General features: G+C 44.2%; 2 protein-coding genes across 2 annotated transcripts; both read right to left on the bottom strand.

Annotated features, from left to right (window-relative positions):
- Positions 1-327: 327 nt before the first annotated feature.
- On the bottom strand, positions 328-23,172 carry betaTub97EF (beta-Tubulin at 97EF). The gene is made up of 7 exons (XM_003736343.3): positions 22,860-23,172; positions 6,598-6,832; positions 5,875-6,104; positions 2,850-3,017; positions 2,214-2,478; positions 591-913; positions 328-521 (listed from the first exon to the last, which is right to left on the bottom strand). The coding sequence occupies exons 1-7, from the start codon at positions 22,914-22,916 to the stop codon at positions 432-434; spliced, it is 1,368 nt and encodes a 455-aa protein (XP_003736391.1). The 5' UTR covers positions 22,917-23,172; the 3' UTR covers positions 328-431.
- A 1,815-nt stretch (positions 23,173-24,987) lies between these two features.
- LOC4801094 (seminase) lies at positions 24,988-25,982 on the bottom strand. Its single transcript, XM_001358209.4, has one exon. It carries the CDS (start codon positions 25,948-25,950, stop codon positions 25,174-25,176), a length of 777 nt encoding a protein of 258 aa, XP_001358246.3. The 5' UTR covers positions 25,951-25,982; the 3' UTR covers positions 24,988-25,173.
- Positions 25,983-27,400: the final 1,418 nt, after the last annotated feature.

Here is a 27,400-nt window from a genome sequence, read left to right as displayed (position 1 = left end):
CAAAAAAGCCGAATGTGCATAGCCGAAGGCACATGAACTCCGTATTACATATGTCTTGACTCGTTTCAGATACATTTGAAACAGGATTCGAAATATGTATGGCTGTGATTTGATCAACACAGTGGATTCATTTACTAGAGCCCTACCTTCTGCCTCTAAATCGCGGTCCATCGAAGGTATGGTTTTTTGTTTTCGAGATATTTGTGGCTGTATTTTGCAAATTTTGCTTTACACAAAACTGGCTAACTCTTTTGATTAGTACATCTCTGAAACGCCTTCCTCATCTAAACGCCTATGTTGCTGTCAGAATCGATTAATAAGATTTACTATATTTACTAGATATTTATTTGAAGCCTTTGTCTGGTGATGACTTTGCAAATAATTTACATAATAGTATACAGAAAACAGTTATGATGCTGGTTGGTCCGTCCCTACTCGCCATTGCCGTTTTGCAGGACCTCCGACTCGTAGCCCTCGCCCTGATCCTCCTCGAACTCGAGCTCATCGTCGGCTGTTGCTTCCTAAAAAACGGAAAAGGTTTCGAGTAAGAAATTGATGGACTGGTTTTAGATATTGTTCAGAAAACGCACCTGGTACTGCTGATACTCGGATATCAGATCGTTCATATTGCTCTCGGCCTCAGTGAACTCCATCTCGTCCATGCCCTCGCCCGTGTACCAGTGCAAGAAGGCCTTGCGACGGAACATGGCTGTGAACTGCTCGGAGATGCGCTTGAAGATCTCCTGGATGGCCGTCGAGTTGCCAATGAATGTGGCGGACATCTTGAGGCCGCGTGGCGGTATATCGCAGACGGCCACCTTGACATTGTTGGGTATCCATTCGACAAAGTAGCTGCTGTTCTTCGCCTGCACATTGAGCATTTGGGTGTCCACCTCCTTCATGGACATTGGACCTGTTAATTGAGCAACAACAAAAAACAAAAATGATTGGTATCGGGGGTAAAAAATCCCATCGCCTTAGTATCTCCACCAAAACAGTGCAGTGCTCCCTCCCGCATTGTCCCGCATTTACATCAAAAGACAAGTTGGCTTTGAAGCGTCCCAAAAGCAAATCCCCAAATCCCTGAATATGAAATACTAAACGGATTCTAAGCCCCAACAGCGCACTTTGCCACCTGGTCGGAGTCGGAGTTGGCGGAGGCGCTCAGGCGGATAGGGACAGGGACAGAGGCTAGGGGGGCCACCTTGACACAAACAGTCCCAGGAGGTAACTAAAAAAGTTGTTTAAATTCCTTCGCTGGCATGTTTTTTTGCTGCTTTTGTTGTTATTGCTTCCGCTGTTGCTTCTGAAGAACACATTTTTGTGATTAATTATTTTGCAAGTATTTCTGGCAGAGCCTGAGCCAGAGCCTGAGTGGACGCACAGAATCGTGCGAGAAAGAGAGAGGCAGAGTTCAGGGCCCCAAAGTCACGTTCAAGCATGATTAGTTAGGCTTGGGCCTGGGCTTGGGCTTGGGATTGGCCCTGGGGCCCGTGTCAGGGGGCGGTCGGTCGGTGGTCGTAATTCCCCAATGGATCTTGAAAGTAAATTTCTAATTACGCGCGTTTTGCGAGTCATCAGTCAAAAGGAAAGGCAGAGGCAGAGCCCACTTCCAATCCCAAAGCCAGGACGATAGCGAGAACGAGAGGTACACAAGGAATAGCAAATGAAATATTATGCGGCATACTTTCGGGCGCCGCACACCAGTTTATTAATTTAAAAATTAGCGCCAAGCCAAAAAAAAACGATGCCACCCTCTGTGGGGGGTTGGGTGGCAGGCAACGCGGAAGGCTAACAAATTTGCGCTACGTGCGCGTTGACGGATTGCAGCCTTTTTACCAGCCAGAGCCAGGGACAGGGCCAGAGCCAGGTTGCATTAATCATTTTTAGTGGCGCCCATAAGTAGGCATTCTGTTTGCTAATAAAATTGTCGCTGTTGCCCCTTGTTTCTACGTGCCCTGCGGCAGCCCATGGCCCGGCCATAGGACAGGTGCGCCAGCCACCAGTTGGCCCTGACAAAGTGACAAAGTTTCACGGATAAGCCGCCACGGATGGTTGCCCACCACCCGTTAAGATGGATGGATCCCTGCGTTTGCCTTTGCCTGAAAGTGTTTCGGGCTTGTTGTTAAACAACTATTTTTCTTCTTTGGACCCCCCCCCGTTGGGGGCGCGGACAGAAGGTGCGTCAACACAGGCTTTGGTTGGCCACTCACCTCGGAAGATGCAGGCACACGTCAGGTAGCGTCCATGCCGGGGATCACAGGCGGTCATCATGTTCTTGGCATCGAACATCTGCTGCGTCAGCTCGGCGACGGTCAGGGCGCGATACTGCTGCGATCCCTTGGCGGTCAGTGGGGCAAAGCCGGGCATAAAGAAGTGCAGACGCGGGAATGGTACCATATTCACCGCCAGCTTGCGCAGATCGGCGTTCAGCTGGCCAGGGAAACGCAGGCAAGTGGTTACGCCGGACATTGTGACCTGTTCGGAGGAGTAGAAAATCTCAGTTAGTAAAGCATTTCATTTGATGGTTCGCTTTTCTGCCAATCCGTCCAATCCGGTCCATTTGTGCTCCTTTTGCGGCTGCTACTTACGGACACCAAGTGGTTTAGATCCTCGTAGGTGGGCGAGCACAGGCGCAGGCTTTGGTAGCAAATGTCATACAGGGCCTCATTGTCAATGCAGAATGCCTCGTCTGTGTCCACGCACAGCTGATGCACCGACAATGTGGCATTATACGGCTCGACCACCACCTCTGACACCTGGGTGTGTCCACCGTTCGATGAAGGATTGGTTGGGCGGGGAGAGGGAGAGGGAAGGGGGACAAAGAAAAACACCAATTAGAAACTTACAGAAACCAAATGATTGAGATCACCGTATGTGGGCGATGATAGCTTCAGTGTGCGGAAGCAGATGTCATAGAGAGCCTCGTTGTCAATGCAGAAGGTCTCGTCTGTGTTCTCCACCAGCTGATGGATGGAGAGCGTTGCATTGTAGGGCTCCACGACGGTATCGGATACCTGATTGTTGTTGTTGTTGTTGTGGGGTTAGGCGGCATGCATGAAAAAAGAAGGCAAATAAATGTTGTTAATTAGCAAACCTTTGGCTTTTGGGCAAAAGATATTCAATGTTTTCGGCTGGGGATGGTCCCTAAAACTCTTCCAATCCTTTGACATAGTCTGTTGTTTGTGTCAAACGATTTGCCATTCGTCTTTGGACCAGAAATTCCGAATTCCAGGCAATTTGCTTGGGACATGCAACATGAAAAATGCATTCCCGCCTCTCAAAAGAGGCTGCAATTCGAATGCACTGCCTCCTGCAACTCGTGCAACAGCATAGACATGGCCCTATAGTAGATGGATATGGATATGGATATGGGCATGGGGCATGAGATGGGGGCATGTGTCGGGCCTCGAGCGGCACTCAGGCTCCGAGTTGTTGCATAAATGCAGTTGCATGTTGCACAAACATCCACAATCACATATACGCATACGCATACAAGTGTGGGGGCAAGTGTGGGTCAAGTTTGGGGTGTGCTGCAAATTGAAAATTATGTATAATCTTTGCTTTTGCCATCTCTATATTTGCTTGGGCAAGATGCATTGCTCCGTGTCCATTGGGTGGGGCAGTGCAACATGGGCGGGGTGGTATCGAGGTTGTGGCATGCGACAAACTTCAGTTTCGAGTCTCAGCTTTTGGGGCTGTATGCGAAATGTGTGTACACATAAATTGTGGCAATTATTTAATGGTCGTCCCTAGCCAGCCCTCGAGCGATAAGGTGGACACACACACACACACCTGTACAGTGGACACACGCACACACACACACCGGACATGCAGTTAATACTAATGAGTTATGCTGGGGCATATGCAATGTGCATTCAACATTTTGTACCCAAATAAGTATCTGTTGTATTTGTTGTATTTGTTGCTGCTGCAGGATTTACGAGTGTTTGCTGCAGCAGCCCTCCTGGCCAACTGGCAGGTGCAAATCTCCATACTGGCCGTGCGGCATGCCTCAAAGGGTATGCATAATTAACGAAGGCCATGCCGAAGCTTTAATCATATTTCAAAATATTTAAACAGTTTTTTTTTGAACGCTGAATTTGCATAAATTGCAGTTGTTGATGGACAAAACTATTAAATCTATATGTATTTATATATATATGTTATATATTCGCATGTCCAGTGGTGTATTAAGGCCGTGTTATGGAGTGACAGACAGGCATGTGTCGGCCTGGGCCGCAATAAAATGACCGCCGAAGCCAAAACATTGCGGTAAGCCCACCGACCCCCCCGATTCTCGGACCCATAAATAACGGCCAGCCCAATGGGAAGGGAAGGGAAGGCAAGGATGAATTGGGGATAGGAGGGAGAGTACAGGATGGGGCAGAGAGTGGTGGCTCCCACTAGTTGGCGTTCAGCCGTGACGGTAATAAATTTAACCCACACACACACAAATTCCAAATGTAAGTTTCGTCCTTAAAAATCCATAAAATTTATTGTGTCAAAATGTTAATTTCACGCCTCACAGGGCTCGGAACTTCTGGCAACTCGGATCGGATCTTCAATTCGAATATTTCAACAGGTTGTTCGCGGTACCAGGCTATAAAATCGATTAAATATGACAAAGTATTTGAGGCAAAGTAACATAGGATTTAAAGGAAAGCTGTAAATACCCTGGAAAATATATGTATTTCTCTTTTTGTAGCAGCTTTTTTTAGCTTTTGATCCTCCTTCCGCTTTGACAAGGACCATCCAGTCTCTCTAGTCGCACAGAGAGACAAGCGTTAGAGAGAGATGGCAAACGTTTCAGGTTCTGTACGTTTGCATGCCTATGGATGGTCCTCGAAAGAGAGGAGATGTGCGGACGATGTCACCTGATTACTAAAATCATCCCCGCTCTTAGGCCACGCTCTCAGCAAATACAAATTGAGAGAATAACGGATTACTCTACTGCGTCTTTGCCTATTGATCCTCTGATTCTCTCCTGCTACTATAATTTCTGTACTCTAGGAACTGCTGTTTTATAGTGATCACTACCTGTCAGGACCTGGAGATGTTCTGTTGACAAGCAGCCTTTATTGAAATATGAATCTGAATGCCCCCGCGGGAGTTCGTTTCTGCCGCCTGCCAATTTATTTTGCACTTAATTAATTTAATTAAATATCCAAAATGTAATTAAATGCGAGAATAACGCAAATGAAGGCGTGCCACGTACCACGCACCCCCGTGGCACGTGTCTATAGGAGTATATATTATATACCATCCATAAATTATATGCAACTGGGTTAATTAAGCAGACAATTGAGGCGTGTCAAAAAAAGGCAACGCGTAAAAAAAAGATGCGAGGCGATGCCAGTTAGGGACAGGGCCCGTGCCCCGCCCTCGTGTGGCCCTGAGGCCGCCGCCTTGCCACTAAATTGCATTAAAACTGCATTGCCAATTAGGCTTTAGCCGCTGGCCCGCTGGATGCTCGATGGCCGACGGTCGACGGTCGATGGCTGGCGATGGCGCGCTAATTTTGCCTGCAAATTAATTAGAATTATTTGGACAAAGCCGTGAACACGGAGCGGGGTCCGGGCCGTGCACAAAGCCCGCCAATTGAATTTGGCGTATGAATTGCATAAATAAAACAACATTTGTGGCATACTTTCGGGCGTTGCGGCTTTCGTTTGCTAATTTTTGGCCAAAAACGCGTGCAGGTGTAATACGCTTGCGGCTCCACCAGGCCACCCATTGCCAATGACACCGTGGTGGCAACACACGAAAAAAAAACCCCCCCCGTAATTTGTAAGCTGATTTGGCTAAGCGGATTGCACCCGCCATGGGGCTGATGGGGATGATCTTGGGGCAGGTGCAGGGGGCAGGGCTTACCTTCGGCGAGGGCAGAACGGAGAAGGAGACCATAATGCGATCCGGATACTCCTCGCGTATCTTGGAAATTAGCAGCGTGCCCAGGCCGGAGCCAGTGCCGCCGCCGAGAGAATGGGCCAGCTGGAAGCCCTGGAGGCAATCACAGCCCTCCGACTCCTTGCGCATCACCTCCATCACGGATTCGATCAGTTCGGCGCCCTCTGTGTAGTGGCCCTTGGCCCAGTTGTTGCCTGCAAAGAGCGGTAGAGCACAATTCACAATTACTTATCTAATCAATGTACAGAGAGGGAGACAGGACACCGCAGCACAGCACAGCACAGCACAGCACAGCACAGCTGTGGACATGTGGAAAATTAGTTTCCATCGTCATCCGCAGGCAATTTCATAATTGCAATTATCATCAGTACACAGCAAACGCACTGCAAACTGCTGGATGAGGAGCAACGTACTGCCCGAGGCAATTGACCAACATCAACGCACTGGGAAAACAATCAAGCGGCTCCCTGATAAGCACTGGGTCTGTGATAACAAGGCCGCCTGGTATCTGGCTTGTACCTCGTTCGAGTCCTCGTCCTCATCCTCATCCTCATCCTCGTCCTCGTACTTATCAAAGCAATGACAAAAGCCGCACAATGTTCGCTGCATGTTCCACACACAAACAAAAGCCAGGCACGACATGCCACGCAGGAAATGGTCGGCACGGGGGTCAGGGGTCATGCTTACCCGCTCCGGACTGTCCGTAGACAAAGTTGTCGGGCCGAAAGAGCTGGCCCATCGGCGACGAGCGCACCGAGTCCATGGTGCCCGGCTCCAGGTCGATCAGCACGGCGCGTGGCACATACTTGCCGCTGCTCGCCTCATTGTAGTAGACTTCCAGGCGCTCCATCTGCATGGCCGACTCCCCGTGGTAGTAGCCATTGGGATCGATGCCATGCTCATCGGAGATAATTTCCCAGAACTGCAAAAAAATATAGAACATTAAATGGGATTTCAAGCAATGGATTTAAGTGCTGCGAAGCAATGGAGCCCCGGAACGGCTTATGTATGCAAATATTTGCATATGCCCACTCGGAGAAAAATATATGAAAAAATGGGAATATATTTCTCATTAAAATTCAAGTTTTTTCTTTTTTTTAGAAGATTTATTTATAAAATAATAATAATTTTCATTGAAATTAAATATTTTTTTATATTTATTTTCCCAAAAATCTAAAATATTAAATATATTTTTAAGTGTTTTTGAATCTATATTTATTTAATTATTTTTAAAACCTTTAAAACAAAGCAAATTCTATTTACTTTCTCTGTGTTTTTTATTTTAAAACTCAAATATTTCATTTTAAATATGCTTGTGTTTCCTTTTCCCATCTCTGCATGTCTTTCTCTCACGTGACGTATGCGTGTTATTTTATGACAGCGAGTGCCCCTCCCCCGCCATGAAATTTTCGTGCAAATTTCATTTCTTTTCCTTGTTCCCTCTTCTTTTTTTCTTTTTTGTGCTGCACACAGAAATATTATTTTACAATCAATGGTTCCGCATCGTAGCTGTGTGCTTGTATGGCATTGCTTTGGCAATCAATGCATATAAATACGAGTGTCCTTTTTACATGGCTCTTGGTTTTATTGGCGCTCCCCGCTCCCCGCTCCCCGCCCCCCATCCCGGTGTGGCCCTACGCCTGCTATCTGTTGTCGATTTATGCGCGTGCATATGCTGCATACGATATCATACATACCGCGCACTCAACGCACCGGAGAGGGTGCATCGTGTGCGATGGACAGAGAGGGAGCACTTTACATGCCGTGAGCAATTTCTGTTGCATACTTTCAGGGGCCCGCTTCCTTTTTTTATTTATTTTTGTTGCTGCTGCCGCTAGTGCTACTGCTGTAGTGTTGTTGCCGTGTAACGAGCGGGAATAATTGAATCCTTTTAGGTGTTTTCACATACACACATCCACATACACACACACATCACGTATTTATATTGGATATCGCCACTGCCGCACCCGCTGCCTCCTTCCTTTCCAAATTTATTTACACAGGAATTTTTCTTGCCTGCCGGATGTTTTTTTTTTTTTTTGGGTTTTTGTTGCTTTTCTTTCTGTGTTTCTGTGTATGGTGGCCCCCGTTCGGGTTTTCTTTATTTTTCATTGCACAATACGCTTGGCGAAACATTTCACGTTTGCTGCGCATATGAATTTCAAATTTTTAAAAATGTTTCAATCGCTCAACCCCCACCCTCTGCCACCCCCCCCCCCCCCCCCTCTCCAGGTGAGTCCAGGTGAGTGAATGGGCGGGGGCTGGGAGGGGGAGGGGGTGTGGGTGTGTGCTGCATGGGCAAAAATGCTAATTGTGAGAAAATCGCAATGTGCGGACCGGCCTCTGCGCGAGTGCTCCCCATTGATCGAAATGATTTTTAATGGACTTAAAGGCAGCCATCACTCGAGTGGGAGAGAGCGAGTGAGAGAGAGATAGCCTATGGCTATGAATTCCATTTGGCCTTATTTGATACGCCATCGTTCTCTTACTTTTATTTTCCATCTGTCTGCCGCAGGGCCCGAGAGACATGTCGGGTCAGATTGATTACCAAATATGAATTTTGATGTAAAACACCTGAAGCACACTTTTTGTATTAATACAATACAATTTTGTTGTTGCACAAAAAAAAAAACAACAATATCTACAGAAATTCTGTTGGTTTTGTGGTTTGAGATTCTGTATAAATTTTATGCGCAGGTTTTTTGTTGTAATCTGCAATCAGTCTAACAACAAAAAAATCCCTTAAAACTTGAATTGAAACTCGAATCGAGCAGCAATACACTGCGTCACGCACACGAAATGTATGTTGTTTTTTTCCTATTCCTATTTCTATTCTTGGACATTCTCTTATGCCTCTCAAGTCGAGGAGCAATCTACCGCGTCACGCACACGACATGTATGTTGTTTCTTCGATATTCTCGGGCATTCTTTTTTTTTAAGAACTCCCTTTTCCGTCTCCAGTAGAGCAGCATTCTTCTGCGTCACGTACATGACATGTATGTTGTTTTTTCACTATTCGCGGGCATCCTTCTTCGCTTGAGTCACGCACGTGCCATGCATTTGGTTTCTTAACTGGCTTCGAAGGTTGACGAAGAATCGTAGCATCTCGTAGCAATGAGAGCAGTAGAAAATTGGGTTAATGCAAGTCTTACAGAAAAAGAAAGGTGTGTTTCACGGCAAGAAGATTTCAATACAATTATCTGTAGCCAAGATGATACTCTGCTCAGATATTTTTCAATCTGGGAGACAAGTCATTCAAGAATGAGCAAAAGAGTGAAAGTACATCCTTCTTTATGGTTCAACATTATAATATCACTTCGAGAGGTTCTAAAACGTAACCGAAACCAACCGAAAATGGCTTAAATTATTCATGGGAATTCTGATGTGAAGTTCTCGAGCAGCACTTTTTGATACCCGTTTACATTTGTGAGTATATACTCATATGTACATTCATCCGTGATCCATAAATAGTTAAGTATCCTGCGCTAAAGCGCTGACAAAAGAGGAACCCAAACGAGAACACGAGGGGCTACGGTACGGGGGAAAGGTGAAAGTTGTAAAAGTTGGAGAAAAAAATAAAATATGATAACGCTTGATTGCACATAAATGCTTGTGCCCCCAAAGCTTATGCACATGCTGCCACACACTGTTGCCCTTTTCTGTTGTGGATGCTAATCCCAGAGCCGCATAAATGTTTACTCTGCTGCCGGTCCTGCTGCTTGAAAAGTTTGTGCTCCTCCATTGGCTCTTAGACACGCAACAATGATAACAAGTTCGGGCCAAAGACTAGAGCCAAAAGACAACAAGAAAAATCGCTGGCCGGGAAAACTTTCGAGTGGTGGAAAGTTCTGTTCCTTCCTGGCCCTCGCATGGAAATATGACACTCAATTGTACGCTCCGTTGGACGCTTTTGGTTTGACAATAACTTTGATTTGCCTGCATGGCAGGCCACCCCTTTGGCCACCCGCATGTCCCCCCCCCCCCCTGCACTTGTTGCCCCTGGGGGAAATTCAAATGTGTGTTCGATAAGCGTTTTTTGTTTCCTTTGAGATCTACTATTCTCGGGGCATAATTTATTTATGAAAACTTTTCTTGAGCTCTTTGCTCGTCAGCCCTGACGCTGGCTTTTTGACAGACCAAAAGACATCGACTTCTTTTGGGGGTGTGTGTGCGTTTTGAAGTGGGTTGAAGTGGCCCAGAGACAGGCCATCAAAAGATATCCTCAAAAGTCAGGAGCGGAGGGACAGAAAAAAACAATTACCGCTGCCTTCATTTGCTTAAAACTTTTTGCCGGTCTGCGGTCAAAATTGCTTAATTACAAAATTGCGTTCATGTGAAAAAGTCCGAGGCGAAAAAAGGAAGTGAAAAACCTGGCTAAAAATACATAGAGAAACAAAAAAAAAACGGGGGACAAGGGGCGAAGGACGAAGAAATGATCAAATTAAAAGTAAACAAAGAGCTGCGTGCGTTGACCAAAGCGGCGCCGTTTTGTGGCTCCGACTTGAAAGAAATCCAAAATTAAAATTCCCAAAGCGTGTGCACCAGAAAGAAAAAAAAAGAGAGAAGGAAAGAAAAGAAAGCCCGAAACAAAAGTCAAGTGGGGGGAAAAACTTGCATAAATTAATTGCGGCAAGCTTCTAGTTCCTCCGGCAAACAAAAGGACAATCTAGCGAGCACGCGAGATGCGGAGAGACGCACGACGCACGACGCACGACGCCGGAAGTGCATGTCGCACCGGAAGTGCGCGCTGGGGGCGCTGCGATGGCGGCGGGATTGGCTGCGTGGCTCGGCAGCTGCGTTTGCATACGAAATGTTTTTGATGTTCAGCCGCCTCGAGCGACTCGCATAAACAATCAACAATTGCAGCAATAAATATTAAATGATGGCCAAGTTTTGTCTCCAGGCGCCCGGATTTCACAAGCCAAAAAAAAAAAGGAAGAAAAGATTTCTTTGGCTAATTCACTATTCTGTATTTTGTACATTTTCTTTGGGGTTTTTCGCTAGATTTAATTATGTTAACAGCTTTAGTGCGAAGGACATACCACACGGCCACACGTTATCTGTTTCACCGACGGCAAACTTTGCCATTCACAATGTATTTCTCTCTATTTCACTAATTTATTATGTTAGAAATATCCCAAAACGGATTTATTGGGCAACGCATTACCTTTTCTAGCGTCGGTAAACAGTGCCATTCACATTGTCCGCTAGATTTGTATATTTTGACAACAATAGAGCTAGAGACATACCAAAATGAAATTCTTCGGCAGCAAATTCCCTCTTTCACCGACGGTAAACCTTGCCATTCACACCATTTCGATGTATTCCTCTATTTTCTATAATTTGAACAACAATAGAGCAAGGCACATTCCAAAATGGGATTTCTTTGGCAACAGGTACCTCTTTCACCGACGGTAAGTCTTGCCATTCACACCGTTTCGATGTATTCCTCTATTTTCTGTATATTTGATTGATTTTTTCGTTAGCAGCATTGAATCGAAGGCCTTCTTCGCATGCACGATGGCTTTTTCACCGTCGGCAAACCTTGCCATTCACACAATTTCTCTCTATTCCACTGTTGCTCGATTTTCTATCCATTTGATTGGTAATTTCCGCTGGATTCCACCAATTGAGCAATAAATAACAAATTAAATGTAATAATTTAGAGTCTGACATCCCAGAAAAAGTATAAAAATTCAATTAAAATCTATAATTAAAGAGCCATAAGTTTCGATAAGTAAAAAAATAACATTTCTAATTAACATTCAGGGCATTCTCGGCCCGGCACGCATGGCGGCATAAAAATCATTAAAAATACAAACCGCATATGGATTTGCAATCACTGGGGGGGAGGGGGGTCAGGCCTTAATGCCACACACACACACAGAGGCGTGTCCACACGTGTCCTGTGCTCGGGCTGGCTTCTTGGCCCGGCCCACGGCCTGGGCGCAAAAACTAGAATTTCAATTCAATTTTCGGGCCACGGGCATTAAACTAATTATAAAATAATAAACAGGATTCCCGTGCGCATTTCGATCATTTGCCAATTTACAAAATGTGCGACAAATCCGCGGCGATTTTGGGGGGCGACCGCCGAAAAAGCGCTTAAAATGCGAAAGCGCGAAACAAGTTAATTTATTTTAATTTTTGCGCCATTCCATGAATATTCTATTTGGATGTGGTAGATGGAGGAGCGAGTCCTCGTGGAGTATTGGTGGGAATTGCATTTTCGGTATCCATTAGAGTAATGAGCTTTGGCCGCGAATTGTGGCGGCCACAGGACCCTCGTCAATGCCATAAAAAAAACGAATGAAAATTCCAAAATAACACACACGCCACACTCCATTCGGTCCATCCTCTACGCTTGCAACTTAACGGCCGCACATCGATGGATGACACTTGCCAGTCGACGGGCCATAAACCATTTTGGAGGGCAACAAAAAGAAAGAAGACCCTCCCTACCCCCTTTGGATACAACAGCTCCATCTGCGTCCCTCCGTCGCCATCCGTCTCCATTGGACTGCTCAAAAATGCAATTTATGTGAGCGCCAAGCGAAAACATAACGAATTGTACCCCAAACTACGTTTAATGGTAGGGGATCAACCCACCCTCCTCCCCCTCTCTACCAGAACGGGTTGAGTGGGGGGTGGGGGTGGCCTGCTGTAAGCATATTTTTTGTAATAACACTAAAAGGATCTTATCGACAGTTTGACAGTTATACCACGGCCATGTTGTCTTTATTGGTTAGCATCGTTTAGGGCCATAAAACAGAGAAAATGCCACGGCTGTAGCCCGCTTTTAGGGGCAGGATACAGTGGGCGAAGGGGCTGGGGGCCAGAGAACATAATTAGACTCTCACGTATAGGCCTTTACCAGCGCAATGAAGCAATTGCCAATGCAGCCTGCAATTTATGGCTCTATCCGTGCGAAAGCCCCGTGTGGATCGTGTGGCACGTATGAGAGTTCGTTCGAAAAATGGCCACGTTTTTTCTCTCTCTCTCTCTCGGTGTGTGTGTGTGTGTGTGTGTGTGTGTAAATTACCCTTTGTATCTGGCATTCGGCAGCTGCATTTGCAATTGTGCATTTATCGTCAAGTGCATCAATTTAAATGTGGCCACTAATTGTCATTATCAGTGCGTGGCACGGCCTGGCATGGCGCCTCGTTTCTCTTGCGCTCTCCCCCCCCCCCCCCCTCCTCACTGTTTTTATTTAACAATTTTTAAGGTTTTTTTTGTGGCATTAAAGTGCCAATTGGTTGGGCTATTTGTTCAGTTCAGATCAATTCCAGGCACAAACTAATTTAATCAACATCTTAGAGGAGGCTGGGGCTTGCTGGCGGAGCGGAGAGGAGGCTGGGGCCTGCTGGAGGAGCGGAGAGGAGGCTGGAGCTTGCTGGAGGACCGGAGAGGGGGCAGGAGTTTGCTGGAGGAGCGGAGAGAAGCCAGGAGGGGCATCTTGGCTAAAGACTCCTGTCTAGAGCTCCTGGCATATGCAAATATTTGTTCATTAGTATTGGTCATTCGGCTTTCGGCTTATTGTGTGGTCAAATACATGTACACTGCACACATACGTGTGTGTGTGCCTGCTAGGCGCGTGTCTGGGTGCAAGGACATCGATGACGCAGTCTAAGTGCAACATCAAATAGCTTATAGTTAAAATACGCATAACTCATACGCACCGTCGGCCCAGTGCAGAAGGCAAAAGATACTTCTACCGATGCAGAGATATTTATAGATATTCCACCTTTTACCTACTGTCTCAAGCTTCCCCCCCCCCCCTCGGCTTGGGTTAGGGGTCAAAGCTGTTGTGCCTACCCTCGGCTATTGGTAAATATCAAAACAATTGCTTTTGCGGGTTAACCAGGTGATGGCATCTGTCGACTCTGCGGTTCGTTCTACGCCGCATACGAATTTTGCTGTCAATGCAACGGGGAATATACATATGTATCTCTATCTGTATCTATATCCTAGGTATGGCATCATTTAACGCACACACACTCGTACACAGTGGCTCTCAAACAATTTCAATTGAGATTTCAATAATTGTCGATTTAGATATGTAAATATTTATTGTATATTTCGTTGGTGCCCGAGACCTGCCTGCCTATTGACTTAACTAATGTGCATATGGTGTGTACATCCCTCTCCCTCTGCGTATCTGTATCTATGCGGTGTGTCTGTGTTTAGTCTGGGCTATGCGTGGCTTCGATTGTTTGCTACTCTCTGGCCACAGCGTAGGGGGCAAACATGGCCCCGAAAATCAGTTTTGATTTGCGCCCATGACGATGATGATTATGATCTAAGGCTTGCTGTGGCAAAAGTATCTTCTAGATACTGAATCGATCCCCGAAATTGTCAAGTGGGTTGCTAAAATATTTGCTAATGGCCCCTTCCCCTATGGTCACATGCTTTACGACTGGCGTCTGCATATAAACGACTCTCGACTTGCACTTTATCATTTTTTGGGCGGTGTGGGGGGAGCAAAGAGGGTAATAATAATAATAATAATAATATTTATATGGTGAACGATATGAAGTTCATGCCTTGCAAAGTACCGCCACCCAAAGCTGAATAAATAAACAGGGCCAGGAGTGGCGGAGCCGCATACTCGTTAGCTGTGCGGCATCACCATGTGGCATCAAACGGCAAGTACCTGCCCCCTCCACCCGTTGGGGGGCAGGGCCATCTGAGGCAAAAGCGAAACCAGAAACGAGGGCAAGGCAGTGAAGTGAAGCGGGGGTTGATGCGTGGGAGGAAAGCGAATCCTTTGGCAACTGTTTCGCTAATGATCCTTTTCCTAATCCTAATCCCCATCCTAATCCGTTTTGAGAATCCGCTAATGATCCAGAAACCTTTGCCTTCTCGCGACTTTATCTTTAATTACTTAAAATATTTGTGGCGCCACATGTGGCACAAACAGCAGTATTTTTTGCTGCTGTGTGTGTGCTATTAATGACAATAATAGCATTACTGCCACTACTTTTTTGCTGTTGTGTTTTCTCAAGTGAAGTGCCGCCACTTTGCCAACAAAATAATTCCTGATTTTTTATGATCTGCCGCTCAAATATTTGTTCGATATTTAATGCAAAAAACTACAGACCCCCGGCCCCCCCCCCGCCCCCCCGCGCGGATAAAGAACTAAACAAACTTTCGCTCTATTAATCAATTTCGAAACACCATTTTGTATCTGAGTATCTGAGTATCTGTGTATCTGCGACTGCATTTGCTGATAAAACTTGGCCATTTGCTGTGTAATGGCATATATCCTATACCAATTTGTATGATTCCGCATTGGAATTAATTTTTATTACGTCCAAGCGTGAATTTCCCTTTGACCATTTTGATGGGCCACTCCCTGGGTCCGCTCCCCCGCCGCCCCTCGGATGCTGTGTGTGTTTTTTTTTTGCCGTTGTTTTAATTGCCATTTGGAGGCAAAATGCCAAATAATTTATGTGCGAATAAAAACATATAAAAAATCCAATTAATATTGTTTATCAAATAGACCCGAAATGAAATACGAAACAGCGACGCTGCGACAGCGCGTATGCAAATACAGAATAAAATTGAAATTGAAAAAAAAAGGAAAAACTTCGGTGTGTAAAATGTGCTGCCCAGAGAAAGGACACACATGCAGATCCTGGTGCCATTCCTTTCGTCGGCTATTCCGAAACTAATGTGTTTCAGAATCCAGTTTTATAATTGGATTGGAAATCGCTGAAAAACACTCTACAAAAATAATGGCAGGCGCTCAGCAGAGAGGGAAAATATATATATTTTTGATTAATTTGCTTTGGCGCCAACTTGACAGACCACAAATTTAAATTATATTTTGATATACGAGGTGTGTCCTGTGCGGTGTACATATCTGCAGAAAATTTTTGGAAAATTTTGTTGTTGATTTGCGCTCCCCCCCCTGCCCCGATCGCCATTCCGACTGTATTCCTACATTTTTGGCCAAGTTATTCGCTTGTTTGTGGTTTTGTTTCGACGGGTTTCCGATTTCTTGACTCCCCTCACCCCCCTCACCACGCTGCCTGTTGCCCTGACACCTGCGCCATAAATTATAAAACCGATGCTAATCTCTCAAGGACACACACAAACACACACAAATGATAAATATTTTGACCACATTGGTTTTTAATGAGGTTTCCAATTCACATTTGCGGGTTTTATTTGTATTTGGTTTATTTTCCATACCATTTCGGTGGGTATTCATATTTTTCAATGGAATTTGGCCTAAACGATAGGCAGAAATGTACAAAAATAAGGGGGAAAATAGTTGTAAAAAAAAGGTATTTTTTTCTCTATGGAAAGTTCATTAATCTCTCTCTCCCTGTTTCTTCCTGTCCCTTTTTAAAACCTTCACACACCTTCATCGAATGCAGGGAATGTCCATTGATTCGCTGTTCAAATTGCCCATAAGAAAAAGGACACATTCCAGGCGAATGTCTTGAGACAATTAGCAGAGGAGAACGATGAATTCCCCAATAGATATTGAGCAGATAGAAAGATACGATAGATGGATGGTTGGATTGAAAGATCGTGTAGTTTAAATTGTTTAAACTTATAGACATTTTTGGGTTTCATTTTCGAGGAATTGCATTGAGAAAATCGAAATATTTCATCGACCATCGGCTGTTTTTTAGGTTTTTTTGTGTTAAACTGAAAAGGACAATTGACAGTCACGTGTTAACGTCGGCAGGAAGAACGAATGGTAACCGGAACTATCGTCTATCCTGAAATGATATTTTAGGGTATTTCGGAATTCCAAATTCCTCCACCAAAATTATCCTCGTATTTATTTCGTGCACGTATTTGCCTGCACAATTAGTCAATGCAATTTGCAGAAATAATACAGAGCGAATGAAACGCAATGGATTTCCATTCCATTCGCACAATAGAAACAGCATCGAGAAGAATCTTGATTATTTTTTAGTTTTTGCTTCTTTTATTTTTGGCTTAATTATGTTTTTGCTTTGCAATAAATTTCGGTGCCGTTTTATCTGTCGGGGGGCTGCTTATCGGCTCGCAGGACCCTGTGCAAGGAAGCAATTTGTGGGCCAACAAATCCAAATGCATAAATAATTCGCGGCGCAAAAAAGCAACGCGTATTCCAAGTGGCTTTATGCCGAGAATTGTATTATTAATTTGTACGTAAATACGAGATTACAAGAGTGCAACATATATTTCAGGGATATCTGCTATCTGCCAGAGAGTGCAACAGCGGCAGTGGCAGCTTCGCTCGTGTAATGCGCAATAATTACAATTTGTGGCATGCAATTTCAATAATATAAAATTACCAAAGTAATTGAAAAAATGTGCAAAAATTATTGGTAAAATAAAGGAAGGGCAGGGCGGGGCGGGGCGGGGCAGGGCAGACAATTGCTCTGAAAAACAATGGCACGAGCTTGGCCCGAAAGTATGCAATTTGCACATTTGCCAGTGTGGAGTGTGGCATGCAGCAGCAGTGGCAACAGGCTGGGGCATTAAGAGCCACATGAGAAATTAATGAGCAAAAGAGCGGAATGCTTTTTAAAAGTGTTGAATAAATAACAAATTGCCATTTGCCGGCACAAGACTGGACAACCTGTCGGACCGAAGCGGCTTATGTGTGCTAGCCACAAGTGCAGCTGCCACATGCCACACACACACACACACACACATGTACTACCTCAAGGTGGGTTTTCTATGCTCCTCTCCCCCCCTCTCTCTCTCTCCTCCATGGATTCCTAATATTTATGCAATGATGGTTTTTCGTTTCGTTTGATTTTGTTTTTCCTTTTGTTCAACGATTTGCATGATGCTCAAAGCAAAATCGTAACGAAGCAAAACAAAAAAAAATGAGAAAATATATACATAAATAAGTAATTTTTATATTCCATCATGCCACAGAAACAACAACAGCAATGGGGCAGAGTGTGTGTTTGTGTGTGTGTGTGTGGAAAATATTTATAAAAAATTCCCTTTTGTTTATTCATAATCAGTTTGTGCAACGAAGCGACGTCCAAACCCATCCTGCGACCGCGGGTGCAAGCCCTTTCTCTATTGCATACATCTAGGCGCAAGCAGGGTATATCCAAACATAGGGTATGGGCAGCTACCTTGCAGGCACTCGACCTACCCCACCTTTCCTTTCGACATACCTTGAACGCAAGGACTCGGGCATATATCCACCTGTGTGTGTGTGTGTGTGTGGAACCTCATTTGGTATGCATAAACGCATTTTTATGTAAATTGAAAAATATTTCGCTAAAAGAACGAAAAAAAAACAAGAAACTTTTTTATATTTCTACCTTTTTTTTTCCAAGAAATTTTTTTTTTTTTTGTTGTACTGCGGCTCTGCTGCACACTGCCCTGACCATGCCCTTGCTTTGGGAGTATTATTTGCTGTTACCTGTTTTTGGCTAATCAACGGCACTCTGCAGAGAGCCATGGCCAAGACGTTCTCTGTGGGGCACGCGATCTGCATGTGCCGTATGTCGGGCCTGGCTGTGGCCCCGATGTGCACTTGCCAGAATGGCCATCTAATTGGTGGCAATAGGGAGGGGCGGGGAGGGGCATTACCACAAGCATCTAGGTTGCAATTACACTCTCCAAATGGATGGATGGATGGATGGATGGAAAGATGCCAACTCAGTTATCAGCTGCTTGTTTTTACGGTCCCGTCCTTGCCTCCACACCAATCCGGCATCATCCGACAGCCACATGAAAATTGCATTTGCATACGACCGGGCGTATTACCTATGACGTGCCCCAAAGGATCTCTCTCTCTCTCTCTCTCCCCTATCATATCGGGTAACCATAAAGAAATTATAGCTACGATAGTTTCCTGGCAGCCAGGCAGCCCAGCGCCAACGCTTTCGATAATTCAATTTTGTGCATTATTTTGGTGCTGCTCGATGATGCCACGCCCCATGCCCCATGCCCAAGACCTTCCATTATAAGCTAAACAAATGTAGCCTGAGGCAGGCTCACACACACACACATACACACACCCATATTGGAGTGTGGAGGAATTTGCATGTCGTTGAGGCCACGTTGAGGTTCCGTTTTGCGCTCCCCTTTGGCCTGGCTTATTCCAGTCTTTAATTTTATTGTCTCCTGCTTTGGGGTTTTCTTTCTGCTTTTCTTTCGTCTATAAATTTCATCCGCACTTTCCCCCATTCGACATTTTCCCTTTATCTTTATGTGGCATGCCCATGCCCATGCCCCAGCCCCAGCCAATGCCTCGTAAATAGATTTTCCCCTGTTATTGTTCGCAAAATGATTTAGGGAAAATTAGGTTTATGTAAATAATGAAAGGAAAAAGAAGAGCACAGCTCTGGCTGCAGGGCCAAAACATCCTTGGCCAAAATGCCTTCGCCATGCCACATATGTGATCAATTTTCGGTGGCGTCTGATGCACACCGGAACAGGACCTGAAGGCATTCTCATAAAATGAAAACTCAATGTCTATGCCTGTCTATGTATATAGAAGATACATGGGGATGAGGGAGATTAAAGCTGTCAGAAATGACTCAAAGACGAAAGGAAGGAAGTCCTTTAATAGATTTCAGAGACTGATGATTCCACCTGTGGCAAAGATCTACGCGAATGGTTATTCCAGAAACGATCTTTCGGTACACAAGTAGATTAGGATTAGGGCAAGGTCCTTCCTTCCAACCGCTTCTGGGACCATTTTGAGACCTCCTTCTGGGAATTATTTGGTGCCATTTTGAGTTGTCACAGCCTCGTCTTTCTACAGAAAGTAGATACTTTCCCAAAGCCTTTGTTTATTCCATTTCTTGCAACGCCAGGCCATTATTTTGGTCCTAATTACAGATCTCCTTTATACATTTGCCCATTCATGGATGATTCAAATATTTATTTAATGTTTAATCAATCTGAAATATGTTTTTCTTTCTGTTTTTTGCCGCCAGCTCGGTTCTGTTTGCGCATTGTCCTTTATCGCCAGAGCAATTAGTTTTGCAAAAATTTTCCTGGCAAACAAAAAAAAAAAAGAGAGAATAAAAAAGGCGCTTTGGCCATTTACGCTGTTGTGCATAAATTTCACTATTCAATGCACGCCACGTAGGCAGTTTTGCATAAATTTATTATTTGTTTATTCTGAGGCTGCGCCAATAATTCACACTGACAGCCAATTAATCAGCAAAAGGACATTCAATTAAAGCTCGGCCAATCGGGAAATCGACAGTGTTCTGTGCGTGTGTGTGTAAAAAACCCACATAAATAGGAGTTGGCCACAAAATACTACAATATGTTCCCTATTATTATTGTAAAATGTAATGCCACCCAATCTATAAAGTTTCGATAAGCGGAAAATTGCATAAATATTCATAAATAATTGCATATATTTTTTAGATCAACAAAAGGCCCGCCGCCACAAAGGTCGCAAAATATGATGGCTGTTTTTTGGGGGCGTAATGGGGTGTGTACGAGTATGTATAAAATGCAATGGGGCTTGGCCGAAAAAGCCTTTTGTATCGGGGTAAAAGTGCGTCCTAATTAACCCAACAAATCACAAAAAAAGTGCGGTGTCGTGGTGTGTGTTTATGTCATTACACAGGCACACACACATACTCGTACATTTAAGTGGAAAAGCGTGTAAAAAAGAAAAAAAAAATAAAAAAAGAGAAACGTAACGAAATATGCAAACGGGCGGAGAAAACTGCTCTCTGGGAAATGCAGAGAAAAGACACACACAGGAACAACAACAACAACAACAACAACAAATAACTGTGTCAAACGTCAACGACTGCCCCGCGTAGAGGTTGTTGTTGTTGCTGGTAATTCTTTTTTTTTCATTTCTATATATACCCTTGGGAATTAAAGGTATTATGATTTTTAGAAAATGTTTGCAGAAGTACTTTGCCAACAGAGAAAAAGTATCTGCAAACTAAATTCCGTTTTATACTTCTGTTCTGGTGGAAATTTCCCCCTTCGCTCGGAAGCACTGCTTGAAAGCAGTAAATCAGCTGTTTATTGCCACTCACAAGTGAAGAAAATCATCTGTTTGAAAACCGTTGTGGATTGAGGGTATTGTGATTTCTAGCAAACGTTTGCACAAGTATTTGCCAGCAGAGAAAATGTATCTGCAAACTAAATTCCGTTTAATACGCTTGTTCTCCCTTCGCTGGGAAGCACTGCTTGAAAGCAGTAAATCAGCTCTCTATTGCCAGTCACAAGTGAAGAAAATCAGCTGTCTATTACCAGTCACAAGTGAAGAAAATCATCTGTTAATTGCCAGTCACAAGTGAAGAAAATCATCTTTTTATTGCCAGTCACATGAAATACCAAAGGAATTAAGATTAGCCGCGAGCTACCAGGCTGTGAGAGTATCTAATGCTTCGACTAGCCGCCTTGCCTCTCCTTGCCTTTCCTTTTTGTTGCTTGTAGCTTGATGATTATGTTGTTGGCGCCGCAAATTGTGCGAGCTAATGCTAATGCGCTGAATTAGCTTAGAATGGGCAGTCACTCCGGGTTTTGTTTTTTAGAATTTACAAGAATGTTTTCATTCCATTTTTCGACATTTTTAATTGCCTGCCAACATGCACGCAAACAGAACAGAAGTCGTGGGACGGTGGGTATGATTCTCTGGCTCTCTTCTGGGACGTTCCATATCTGAGTCTCTGCATAAGTCCCCGTCCCCGTCTCCGCCCCGGGGGTGTCGCATGAAATAGCTGTGAACACTATGTAATTGCTATTTTTGGGTTCTAGTTCTTATCGCCTCCATAGCCCCATTGACAACTAGTTATGTTTAAAGTTTTGTAAACAAGCCAACTGATTAGAAGAGGGAGGAATAGTCTGAGTCACTGTGTTAGATACGTCAGCTACAAGATACAGATAGTACCTAAAAGATCCGCTTCTGCCGCTTTGCCGCCTTGGCGTCTTAATTACATGTAGCCAGGTGCAATTGGCCAGCTACCTTTTCGAGTATTTCAGACAAAAAGTGAGGAAATAGTTTTCTAGGTCTCGTTCATAGAGCCATCTGCTTGCCCGTAAATGAGTTTTGATTGTTGTGAATTCAGTCAACTGTAGAGTACTACAATGAGAATGAGCTCGGGAATTGGGCACAAGAATGCCGTGAAAAACTATCCCAAAACGAGTTGTGGCACCACCACGACATGCATAAACCTGTTAATGACGAGGAAGCTTCAAAGGCACACACAGACAGGCAGACAGACAGACAGACAGACCTTCGTGGAAGTTTCAGAATACCTTCCAGAAGAGTATGTAACAGTTTTGTTTGAAAACAGTACAGTGTATAGTATTTAAGTAAACTTGTTACCCCGATTAGATTACATTTGAGCTTGATCTACTTATGGTTTGTTCCAACATGGTACGTTGAGATCATCATCATCCAAACCGCTTTGCTAATTGTTTACACCTGACAGAGGTCGTTTGACACGTTTGCCTTGGGTTTGCCTGGGGATTTTATGGTCTTATATGGGCAGCATTTTGTTCCCAGGCTGCGAAAATGCTCACATTTTGTGCGTGCTACTGATACGTTGTGTATGTCGTCTGTGTGTATGCATATGTATATCTCCCAACGATAAGATAAACCCTAGAGCTGGCACTATACGCGGTCCCATTTCGTTTATTTTATGCTTTTTTGCAGTTCTATAGTTTCCTCCAACTAACGGAATTCTCTCTCACTCTCTCTTGTTTTCTCCCCGCCCCCCATTTCAATTGCCGCCCAGCTGCAAACAAAACGCGAGAGGACGAGAGTAAATCTGAGATACAGAGCGCATACACAGAGAGAGAGAGAGTAACCGGGAAGAGCGACAAAATCAGAGAGCGAGCGCGCGCAGAACGTTTTGCTGCTTTCTCTCTTTCGATTCGATTCTGTTTTATAATTAAACATGTGAGGTTAGATACGTAGCGAAAAGTCAGAGAAAGGTGTGTGCCATGACTTGTGCGGTCTCTAATTGAATATTAATTATACGCACCTTTGAACCGATCTGATTGCCGCACTGGCCCGCCTGTAGATGAACAATTTCCCTCATATCGAAGACTGTTTGTTGCTGACACTAAAAGTTGTATTGTATCGATTGAATTGACGGATACACTATCAATTACTCTCTCTTGCAGATACACAGAAACACAAATACGCACTCGCGGAAGACCAAATTTATGTCAGATTTCGGGAAGCAGTGATGCAGCGCTTGTTTAGGTTCAGAATTCGAAAACGGGATCTACTTGCGATCGTTGCGCGCGTTCACTTTGAGAAATCAAACGGAATGAACGGGCGGGCAGAGAGACCAGAGAGCGAGCGACCCACAGACAGGGAGGGAGTACAGTGCCAGCGATAGGTAGAAAGAGCGAGGTTGGCAGAGAGAGAGCGCTGGGGCATACCACAGATAGTTGGCAATGCTGCCGGCTGAAGATGCCGACCCATAGTTAGGTGAGGTATTTCCAGAGAGTGCTCTCATGATAATTTCATATTTTTGGGTAGATCGTGCTGGCACACAACGCACTCACTATGCCAGAGAGGGTGGGAAAAAAATGTGAACCTCGGTAGTTTGGGAATCGCTTACCTTTTATTATTACACCCTGAGACGAGGCATACAGAAATGACGTGGTGCCGGCAACAGAGCCAGAGCATTCAAGAAATAAGTAGTTGGCAATGTTGTCGACTGCAGAGGCCGACCACAGTGCATAAATATTAGGTGACTCAATCCCGTAAAAGGCTCTCACAATATTCGCCTATTCTGAGAAAAAGGTGTGGCAATGCAAAGCCGTTGACAAATCGATATAGCGTGAGTGAGCCCTCACCTTAAATCGATTCACCTTGAGCCAGAGAATATACAGCGAATACTTGTTGCCGGCTGTAGAGAGAGAAAGCATACTCAACAAATGCATAAGTAGTTGGCAATGTTGCCGGCGACGACCTGATGAGCTGCAGCAAGAGGCGTGGGAGAAACAGAGACAAAAAACGCAGCTTGGCGACAGCGCACTATGGTCCGAACGACCACTTTTGTTGGCCAAAATTAATAACTCCCGAACGAAACAAGATTTCTTTATTTAGGTTTTGTATTGGGTGTGGAACCGCCCTTTTTTAATAATGCATATTTTAATTATTAGTTAGAATAGTCCTTGTCTAATTTCAGTCCTAATTTCATATGATATGTCGTCTTAAGAGCCGTTTTCAAATAATTAATAATTTTACCTTTCTCTGAATTCCATACGGCAAAGAACACTGCATTTTCGAATTTGAGTTTATGATATATTAATGCAACTTTCAAGAATTTTGATGAAAAGTGGCATATACATCTCAACAAGAATTTATTAATCTACGACACACAAAAGGTTACAGGGTGGTACTAGGTAGGACCAACTTTGTACACCTTTTCAAAAATTAGTTTTCATTACAAGATGAAACGTGTTGAATGACTCACTTTAACCTACAATTACAAAGACATCACAACTACTAGATAGAGTTCACACCTTAAAACAACTGATTAAAAACAAGCCCGACTGATTATAATCACAAAAATTTAATCAGATCTCGGCGTTCGTTCAAGTTTTTGTTGTGCGTCGGTGCGTTCAAGTACTTTACAATAACAACAGTTGGGTTAATGGCCACTCTTTTTGTAATGCAAAGTGATCAAAACCAGGTTTTAGTTTTGACTTTTAAGAATTAGGTTTTGGCCAGCAAAAGTGGTCGTTCGGACCATAGTGCAGCGGCGGAATTTTTGCCTTGCCCACTCCCGCCGCCCGATGAGATATCTTTATTGCTTGCGTGTTTTTTGTTGTTTCTGGCTTTCCACTCTTTTCTGCTGAGATTTGCCGGTGTGTGGTGTCGTTGCGGGCGCCAACGCTGCAATTTGCCCTCTCCATGCACGCTCGGTTGGACAGCAGCGAGAGCGGGAGCGCAAGAAATGAGGTGATGACACGTGAACGATAGGTAGGTGCAAAGAGCGTCTCATTCTACATGCGACATGCACGTGTAGAACATGGCTACATGGCTACATTACATTTAATCAGGTTCTGGAAACTCTAGGAGATTAGCACCTTACACATGCATTATGGACTGCGTTTTCTTGAGTTGATGGAAATTCCACAGAATCATTATAATTTTCCTTATTACGGTTGAATTTTATTGCCCGTTGGATCAAGGAATGTATTGAAATCCATCATGGAACACTAGAGACTACCTGGCTTATATATTTCTGCTGATCGTAAACCTTTTTCTTGTTTTCTGTAGGGATATAGAAATTACACTTTTTATTGGGGTTCAATATGCAGCAGCTTCTGCCCAATTTAGTAGCCCAATTGTTGCATTGTTTCTTTGATAAACTGTGCATAGAACTTGACACTCATGTAGACGTCGGGCTTGTCGGACTCCCCGCACTGATACGTCCAGGAGCTGATGCCGCACACCTCCTCCATGAGTAGCAGGGGCCCGCCAGAGTCGCCGTCGCAGAGGGTGCGATGGTCATAGCCGCCGGCGCAGATCACGTTAGGCGGAAGGGTGCGGCCAATGCTGCGCTCGCAGGCCATTCTATCCACGATTGGCACTCGCATGGTGTGCAGTCTATTGCGGACTCCGAGCCCGGATCGGCCATCGATGCCAAAGCCGGCGACGGTTACAAACTCCCTAGGATAGAGCTGGGAGTTACAGACCTTGGCATAGCCAATGCGATTGCTCTTTAACGGTAAGAGAGTCTTGCCCACGGCCAAGTCGGCTATGAACTTAACTTTCTGATATTCGGGATGGATCTTGATCTTTATGAGAACGTTCTTAATTGAGGTCTTCGTGTGGCCCTCGTACTGGTTCGTGTAGCCTGCCACCACATGGAACCACTGTGGGTTCCCTACGTCAAAGCAGTGGGCAGCCGTCAGAATGTGTCGCGTTGACAGGATCGTGCCCGAGCAGATGAGCTTCTTCAGGTAGAATAACTGGACACCGAAGCCGCCAAGGGTACCGCTGCCCGTTTCTTTCCCATTGAAAATCCTCGGCTGTATTTTTGGCGATGGATCCTCATCTTCCGAAGCTCCGGCAAGGATAAGTAGACTCAGCCAAACCAGTGCAAACATTCTTAGCTGATTTTAGTGGAAAAACTGTCGCTTCAAGTGGAGAAACTTTCCATTTTGATGTCTCCGTTACCGTTGCGTGCCTCTAAATTGATTCGTTTCTGTGTCTGGTAACGAATTGCTGATTATATGGTATGAAAGGCCATATGCCATATGAACAGCTAACTGTTAGTTGGCTTAACAACAACTATCTTAATGAAAAGTGTATATAAAATTGAATCATTTTAAGATGAGAACAGAGGCTCCTACAAGTACATTCACTGCCCAAAGAGGTTGCAGCCGACTACGAGGGGACTTTTCCATCAGAGCTTGGAGTCTGTGGGCCGATTGGGAAATATCTGTATCCTTGGAGCATTTTCATGGGTCTTTTTAGGAAATCGCGGCACGTTTTGTTGCCAGTACATTTGCGGTTATGTGCTCATTGCAACACACACACATACACACATATGTATGTATACGCATCCGGAAACAGACACACACAGATACTCGCATCTAAGCGCGTTTGGCTGTGTGTGTGCGTGCGCCTCTTACCAAATTGTCGATTTTATTATTTGTGTTTATATGATTTTTCAGCTGTTCTGCATTTTAAAGTGTGCGGCTGCCGAGGGTTGGGTTTTCCCCCAGCAGCAGCAGCCGCACAGCATGCGAGGCGCGTCTCCAGTCTCATTTCTTATTATAATGTGAAAAATATCCTTTTACAAATTCAAAATGTTGAAGTGTGCGATTTCTTTTGTTGCGTTGCCGATTTTAACAGCCAGATTGAGAAAGACATCCCCTCCCCCACTAATGGTGTTCTATGGCCGAGCATGACTCCGGGCATCTCTCTGTGTCCTTGCGAGCGTGTGTGTGTGAGTTTTCATAGGACCCGGGTGTATTGTTGTACCCTTCCTGGGACGATCACGTAAAGGTTTCGCTTACACTCGCTTGTAGTTTAAAGGAGCTGCCCAGCCTCATCGAAATATTTATCATTTTGTAGTGAAATATCTGGCGCATCATTGAGTTGCAATTTTCCTAAATTCTGCATTCGAGGCCACCAGCTATTACACTGAGAGAAAAGTGGCATAACCATATCTGTAGATGTACAAACATAGTAAAATTAAATAGAATACTTTGATTAAAAAAAAAAATGTATAAAAAACACTTTAAAAATAAATATATGCTATTAAATGTACTGGAAATTTATTTAATTTAAATATGAAATATATTTAGATCAAATAATTTCATTTAAATGTCAAAATGTAAGTGAAAAAATTTAAATTTTAATATTTCCACTTTAGGCTGCAAATTAATAACATAAATTTGAAAAAATTCAGATTTTAGTTCCTTTTTCTCTAGGTGTAGAGAGGAGGCTAGGGATTTTTTAAAATGATTCGGTTGTACTCGATTTAATGTGATTTATTCATACAAATTCGCAATCTGTATTAGATAATTACAAAGCACTTTTCATTAGTAA

Source organism: Drosophila pseudoobscura, chromosome 2, assembly GCF_009870125.1.
Source record: "Drosophila pseudoobscura strain MV-25-SWS-2005 chromosome 2, UCI_Dpse_MV25, whole genome shotgun sequence".
Classification (NCBI taxonomy): Eukaryota; Metazoa; Arthropoda; class Insecta; order Diptera; family Drosophilidae; genus Drosophila; species Drosophila pseudoobscura.
Note: the sequence above shows the minus strand (reverse complement) of the source record. Positions and strands in the feature narration are given on the sequence as shown.

Coding starts and splice junctions, on each gene's coding strand:
- betaTub97EF (XM_003736343.3), bottom strand. CDS start 22,916: ATGAGGGAAATTGTTCATCTACAGGCGGGCCAGTGCGGCAATCAGATC. Junction 3,018..5,874: donor CCGTTCTGCCCTCGCCGAAG/GTAAGCCCTGCC, acceptor AACAACAATCAG/GTATCCGATACCGTCGTGGA. Junction 2,479..2,849: donor ATCTCAATCATTTGGTTTCT/GTAAGTTTCTAA, acceptor TCCTCCGAACAG/GTCACAATGTCCGGCGTAAC.
- LOC4801094 (XM_001358209.4), bottom strand. CDS start 25,950: ATGTTTGCACTGGTTTGGCTGAGTCTACTTATCCTTGCCGGAGCTTCG.